The sequence below is a fragment of the Ambystoma mexicanum genome, chromosome 2p, assembly GCF_040938575.1.
Source record: "Ambystoma mexicanum isolate Mex_15411 chromosome 2p, UKY_AmexF1_1, whole genome shotgun sequence".
Lineage (NCBI taxonomy): Eukaryota > Metazoa > Chordata > Amphibia > Caudata > Ambystomatidae > Ambystoma > Ambystoma mexicanum.
In genome coordinates, this window is record NC_090923.1 from 284,020,236 (window position 1) to 284,027,826 (window position 7,591).

Consider the following 7,591-nt stretch of genomic DNA (forward strand, 5'->3'; position numbering starts at 1 on the left):
CAAGCAATGATTTAATACCAAGAAACAATTTGAAATGTTAAAATTAAAGTCGGGAGCAATCAACACGTGTCAGAATTTCCCTAAATGAAAATTTGCGGCAAACTTTTCACTGCGCGATAACGGGAGAACCGTATGGATTTGGGATGCGGTTTTAGATGCGATTTAAAGCTGTGGATGTTAGCTACAAGAAGTTGAAGTTTTGTTTCTAGCACGAAAACTGAGGAAGTTATGGACGTTCTAGTGGAGGTCGTTTTTTCGATATACGTGCAAGAATGGAAAACAGGGATGCACTTTTAAAATGACAAATGGGATTTCTAACACTAGAGGATGACTATGAATAAACGAACACCACACAGGAACACAGCCACTTGATCAGGGTGACTGCCTGCCGAGGAGCTTGCCTTCTTCAGTTGAAAAATATCAGCGCAAAGATAGTTTTAGCAATACTAGTAAAGGAGGAAGATAGGAGGGATAGGATAGAGAGTTTAGACAATTCAAAAATACTGCTAACAATGCAGGTTCTGAAGACAAGATAGGATGGATTTAAGATAGGGATTGACTATGGACAGTACATATACTAGTGAAACAGTCCCATCGATAGAAACTCACTAGATATGTTTTTAAACAGAACCGTCAGGATTCTGGTCAGGGAACCGGAGCTGGTTTTAGGACAGTCTGCTGGGCACATCGGATTGGGCAGCGTCAAGGCACTCTGGACACCGCACAGCACTGGACTGGATTGGATCTGCCCTTTTTGGTTCCGATAATTCTTTTAGCAGGCAAGCAGTACAGCGCAGCCTGGCTGTAGTATGCTACTTCCCCGTAGGTTTGTAGGGTTGGTTCTGGAAATTGAGGCCTAGCTGAAAATGGTTCAGCTATGCAATGGGTTCTGCTTTGCCAAGTTTCTGGAGTCTAGCGCAAGGAAGATGGAACGTTCCGCAGCAGAGTGCTCCACCAGCATTCGGATAGGGAGTGAAACTGTGTCTTTTTATGCTATGATAAAGGGTGTGTGTGTGTGTGTGTGTGTGTGTGTGTGTGCTGGTTTAGCCTAAGCTCTCCCCTTTGACAGGGATTGGTCAGAATCTTCCCTCTGCCTTGATAGGAGGAGAAAAACAGTGTCACCTTTATGGTGTGGGTTTATGAGGCTTAGAGTCCACCCCTAGGCTCTTGAACACAATCTACTTTTGTCACAATCCATATTTACACAGGTGTGACCTCTATAAAAACCACTTATCCAGGTTACATATTTTGATATTTTGTGTAGCAGCTACTCCTTGAAACTCTGTCGTTGTGGGATCTTGTGTCTGCTTTTCACAGATTTTTGCCCTTTTCTTCCGGAGCACAATGTCCAATTTACTTCTACGAGTGTACGCGTAGAACATGGGCATAAGTGTATAAAGTTTCATACTTCTAGCAGAAATACATTTGGTGTAAAAACACATTTTCTGCCGTTTCCTTCCAAAATATGTCACACGATTTTGCCACCTCTTGAAACGTGCAGCCAAAATCTAGATTAACAATTCTGTTATTTTTGACATTTTTAAGTGGCAAGTTATATGTATTTAAACAAAATTTTCTTTGTGAATGTTCAGCCACAGATGGTTGTTTGGGTCTGCCTCTTTCTATCTCCCTACAGTTCAGGAGCAGTCTCCTCCCTGTTCTCTTGGCAGAGGCCATTTTACGGCTGTCCTCTCACCTAGCATGTCCTGCTTTGCAGCTGTTCATGGTTTCCTTCCCCACTGCAGACCAGGTTCTTCCCAAACCCTATAATTATCGTTTTGGTGCGATTTACAGGTGGAGGGAGCTGGAGGGGGAGGCCTCCCCCTGTTTTGTAGGGTACAACAAACTTGTGGGCTCAAATCACAGCTAAATACTTCAAGATTTTAAACCATGGAATCAAAACAATTACAAGATGGGTTACTCTCAATAACAGGCCTCTTAGATTTCAAACATTTGATTTTAGTTTATACATATTTAAAGTTTTAATCCAGCAGGCCCCTGACAGCTGTTAGCCGTCATTTAGGCGGCCCAGGTTACTGTACCCAGATCTTTACAGATTCCACAGGCAGGCTACTTTTGCTGTGGAAATCCCTTTACGCTTTCAGCTTTTCAGGACCTTGCATGTTCACAATGATTTCTTATACTAAGTGAATTGTAGCACCCAGCAAAAAATGTTGGATTTTTGAGGGTGTTTTGTACCAGCATTCTGTCAGCAAGAAAAAAGGATTTACAGCAAGATTTTGGGGTTTCTTTTAGCAAAGCACTGCTTTTCCTTCTGTACTCCATCGTCACATGTTGTGAAGCCCAGTGACATGTTTCAGGAGTCAGATCTCTGTTCCAACACCGACAATATGCATGGCAGATTGGGCAGCCATCTTTTTGTGCTTTGCAAAGCGCAATTTGCAGAGGTTTTGGCGTGCACCAGGGTTTCGCGGCCATTTTGATGTTTCTGGCCCCATCAGAACACAGTGATGCCGCATGGCAGAGCAGAAGTGGGTTAAGACATCCCACACCTGGTATTTCGGTGCGTCCTCATAACTGACTTTGGCCTCTATTTCTCGCATCCAGGAGCTATTTCACCCCACAAGCTGTACCACCAAGGCCATTTGACAGATTAAGCGGTGACAAATAGTAATGGAAAGTGCTAGTGCCATTACCCAACAAAACTATTGTAATAAGTAATTTTAGTTGGGAGAGAACCATGGCACCCTAGTGGCCATGCCTTGATCAACAAGCAAAATAAGGGACAGTTTGCCCTGTTGTATGCACTCCGTAAAGGACCGTTATGTTTCATAAGGAGCAGACACTATATTAAAATGTGTACGAGAGGATTTTAAGTAGCAGCAGTTGATAGAATATCACTTACGTAGAACAATGTATAGCTGTCAGTCAGTTTTTGTCCCCACGTTCAGGTGTGAACTTAATGCCGAGCCATACCCCAGGTCATGAGAATAAAGGAATAAACCAGTTAAAAAAAAGTGTTGAATATTTACACAAAAATTATACAGATAAAAAGTTCTCAAACTCTGAGGATGGGTCAATATATTCTGCAGGCTCTGGATAGTTTGTTCACATTCAGTGCGTTTGTTTTATTGTCCCCACTATAACCAACAATGTGATGCAAGATTAAAAACAGGGATAGTTATCAAATCACAGGTTTGATGTCTACATTTCTCTTGGGTGCACTTGCACCAACAAGGTGCCTGTAGTAATTATTGATGGAAACATGGCATTTGCTTTATATTTGTAGCTTTCTTGCATAAAATACTACAAAAGCGGCACGTTCACGGAGCTCGATGCAAGTGTTTAACAAGAATTCTGCATTCAACAACCTGTACTTGGGGAGTGGGGGAGGGCGGACAGGGAGAGTAAAAGCAAGCCATAGAACACACCTATTCCAACATTACGACTATGCTGGAGGTATTCAGTCACCTTTGCTTGCCACCTTTTCAGTTGCATTAATCATCCACGATCTTCTCCTTAACTCATGCAATTAAAAGCGTCCGGATTTTATTTTTGGTGAATTTGTGTGGCACTTCTGCCACAAAATTGACAAAATCATGGCTACAGAAGCAAGAGGGAATCAGGCGGGTTCTGAACTGAGAATAACTGGTTGGCAATTCACTAAAATCTTTCTCCGAAGTCCTCTGCCGTACTACCCAATGAAAACGTCCCCAACAATATGCTCTGGAATCAGCTTTGCAAGATGCAACTCTGGTGCGGTGCTTTCCATCTCCCAACTGTGCAGCTTCATATGGGGCCATTTGTCACAGACAATTGAGCTACTTTTGACGGCAGATCTGAGTTTTGTCCTCCTGAGGCTGCCTTTCTACAATGCCCACCCACCACCCCTACATTGTGTGCTGGTTGGGTTTTGTTTGCGCTACTTTAAACAAGTACTCATGAGGGCTCTGTTCTTAATGTTTTTTGCCAGCACCAACTACCATCACCCACCCACACTCCACACCCTATCCCCACCCCCGTTACGCCTACTCCATCTACCCCGACCCACCGAATTCCCACTCCCTCTATCCTGACCCATCCAACGACCACCCTGTCTACAACAACCCACCTGACCGCCCCCAACCTCACTCTCTACCTACCGCCCAACATATCCCAACTCTACCAAGACTCACTCACCCCACCTCCACTTTATCCAAACCCACCCTACTCTTCCCCCCCACTCACCCAGCCTGCCCCCACTCTACCCCAACCAACGGTGGCCTAACCTACACTACTACCCCCACCTACCACCCTCACTCCCACTCTACCCCATGTGACACGCACACTAGCTTTATTTCAACTCTCTCGCTCACATTATCTCTTGCTCATCCTCAATGGCGCACAATTTCCTGCCCTTCTCTATCTTTCCTTACCTTGCACTCCCACACCCCTTATTGCATCATCCTTTGCACTCTCCTACTTGCACCCTGATGCCAATAAATGCAGTCAACGCCTAAACTATTGGCTTTGCCAATACCTTAAATGTGGGTGACCACAAGCTGCACTCGCACAAAATCACTTCTACAGGTAGGGAAATAAATTGGTAGTTTTCCTTTATACTGAAAATGGTTTTCAATTCTGAGGTTGGAATATGTATCGAATGAACACAAGAGAATCTACACAATCATACTTTGTCTCCATCTATATAGAGGTGAGACAAGGCTGTTGCAATAGTAGGACCCAGGGGGCACTTGACTTTCCTAACCAGTTAAATTAGGGTACCAGCCACCTCCGGATACAGGCTGTTCTGCAACAGAAACATTGACAACAGCTCCTTGTGAAAGGTATTCTTTCCTACTCATGCCAAGCCATTTGACGGATTTAAATAATCAGTCCAGGTGGTTAGCAGCCGTTTGTATTAACAGGTCGCATTTGGTAGGCTGACCAGTGGCCCATGCTTTCAGGGTACGGTCTTCCAGTCCCAGCTCATCTTCCAACACGATGTAGGCCCGTGCTTCCGATCCTGCTAGCCAACGCGGCGCAGCACGTCAGGCGCAGCCGGCTGAAAAAGTGTGGGCTGCGAGGGGAAGGATCGCAGCATTTGCCCAGTTTGCACATGGCTGCTCTTGACTAATCCGAGGCCTATGAAGGCAGTCACTCGGATCAATACCATGTTTCCAAGATAGCTAGAATCGTATTAATTGCATTATATCCATCTTAAAACAAAAACAAATCCATCTTCCGACTCTTTAAATACACGCCATGTCACAAAAAAGCTCCCAAACAGCAGATTCAACCATCTAGCAAGCAGCTGGCGCTCCTTAACGTTAGCGTGCCCATCTCGCCGTTACCGCCACCCTCCCCTTCCAAAATCACAGCAAACTTCCAATCTGAACGCCTGCTTCCAAGAATGCATATTACACGCCCCAAGGAAAAATGGGCCCACCCAAACACACCGTAAACCCTCCAACTATCATATTTTAAACCTAGCATAAACAGCTTTGTTGATTAAACAGCTGTGAACTGAACCCAAATAAACACGAACAGTCGAATACCCACATTAACGGGTCTTTGGTAAGGCCAACTTATACAGAAACCTACCGATAATTTGAAAAAACTCCATCTCCGCAGCAAACACACAACTCCAAACAAAGGAAAGGAGCCAGGACCCAAGCAGTAGCTTTTGAACCCTCTCTTACGGCACATCAGCTGCTCGTAGACCACCTGAATCTAATTATAACAAGGAGGCCCGGCCGTGAGCAAGGTGCAAACAGAAAATGCTAAATGTAAGCCTTCTCCTGATTGGCTAATTGGTTTCTTGGAGAAAAAGAAAAAAAGGCCAAGTTTAATCCTTGTCTGGGAGTTGTATCAGTCTTCAATTCTACTCGTGCTCGTGGTGTACTTACGTAAGAAACAACTTACCACACACAAATCTACTTACACATTATTCCGATTAGTAAAGGTTAGACGTCTTTCCATTTGTGAATTATCCTTCTCAAACACATCTGAAACTCTGCAGCCCCTTAAATTGGTTAATGCCTGGAACAAGTAGCACCTCTTTTACCCTGCATTTGCACTATGGAGAAAATAGACAGGTGTGGCTATATGTGAATATGACTTATGGTACTTGTAGTCCAAATGAGCATTTGCTGCTGATGTGCGTGTGTTTGTAAAGTAGCAACTCGGGCAGACTACTTCCACACAATGTTAATATTCTCATTGCTTTGATTTGAAGAAATGAATGCCATTCATTCTGTTTCAGCACAATCCCGTGTTAGAGACCAACACAACCAGGTGCCTAGCGCCCTTCTCTTTGGTAGCCATCAAGGGGGCTTCGAAGTGAGGAACCCTGAGAACAGCCAGCATGTTTAATGCTAAACCGGTGACGTGGAAGCGCAGTCTTCTGATCAGCAGGTGCTGATGTCATGCTGGCTGCTGGTCTCTGTGCAATTCTTGGTACAGCAGCTCCGGTGCATCTTGTGTTCACTTGCGCTGTGCTGGGTTTCCACTGAGAATCTTCATAGACTGCTGTGAGCAAGGCCTTGACTAACTGGGGTCCGCGGATGGTCCGCAGCCTTACTTTGGGGGCAGAACGTTCTCACATGAATATTGGACGGAGCCCTTGTAAACTTGGAACTGGTGAATACTCCCCAATAATGGCATATAGTAGACGTGCCAGACCGCCATGGAAAGAATCTAGGTCAGAATCTGGAATGCCAGCAGCCGAAACTGTAATTTCTCTGACCAATGGCCAGCCCACTCCTGGTGACAGGAGCCTCAGGCCTGGGTTTCTTCCACTGCCCCAGTGCTCCTTTCATCCTGCAATAATCCTTACCATCACAGCGCACCCCTTTGCCCCCTGTAACAAATCAACTTCCGGGGTAGCACTGGTACACGGGGGGAATATCGGCTATTGGTTTATAAACCATCAATCAGCCCCATGCCTCTAACACACCAGAAGGCATTCGAAAAGATTGGACTAACAAGCAAATTATAAACCTCCTGCTCCAATTTTGGTAACATGGACAGATTGGCAGGCTTATCTAAGAAAGGATAGTTGGTTAGTTGCAACACAGCGAAAAACAATTACCCAATGATAACAGTCGTGTTCAGTCAAGGTTCTATTAAAAATATCTACTTTATTAATCACAAAAGACAGCCTAACAACACTTCGAAATACAACCCACTCTGTAAAGGAATGCAGAGAACAGACAGTTTCAAAGAAGGAAAAGGGATGTACTCTTGATACTGACAGGAGGGTAGTCGGTATGGATAATAACCAACACAGTTTGTTAACGTTTCTTGGATTTTGCAGCAAAGGTCCTTAAAATGTCTCTAGGACCTTCTGGGAAGGACCACAGGGACAGAACCACAATATATCTAGTGCAGCAGGTATTCTTGGTGCTCGATAGGGTCGAGTCTGCTTCAGGACCCTTTGCAGCCTTCTCTGACAGAGTTCGAGACAGGAGTCAGCTGCAGGTATCAGGCGACAAGACGGTTCGGCGAGTGAAGCTGGACGAACAGCTGCAGGCTGACCTACACAGCGGCTCAGGAATGGTTGTCTCAGTGCTGATCAGTGGTTCTGAAGCACCGGTCGAGACATCTCGAATGTCTTTAGGCAACGGCGGCTTGACAATGGTCAGAGTTG

The 7,591-nt window shown here is 44.9% G+C and overlaps 1 protein-coding gene across 2 annotated transcripts in view; it reads right to left on the reverse strand.

Moving 5' to 3' along the window:
- LOC138565871 (uncharacterized) overlaps nucleotides 1–5,700 on the reverse strand; it is a 308,555-nt gene extending 302,855 nt beyond the window's left edge. Inside the window, exon 1 of one of the 2 annotated variants that reach the window (XM_069643024.1) lies at nucleotides 5,545–5,700. In XM_069643024.1, the coding sequence (XP_069499125.1) occupies nucleotides 5,545–5,566 (22 nt within the window). In that variant the 5' untranslated portion in view covers nucleotides 5,567–5,700. The remainder of the gene's footprint in view (nucleotides 1–5,544) is intronic. The other variant, XM_069643025.1, reaches the window with a different exon arrangement.
- Between the last annotated feature and the right edge of the window lie 1,891 nt (nucleotides 5,701–7,591).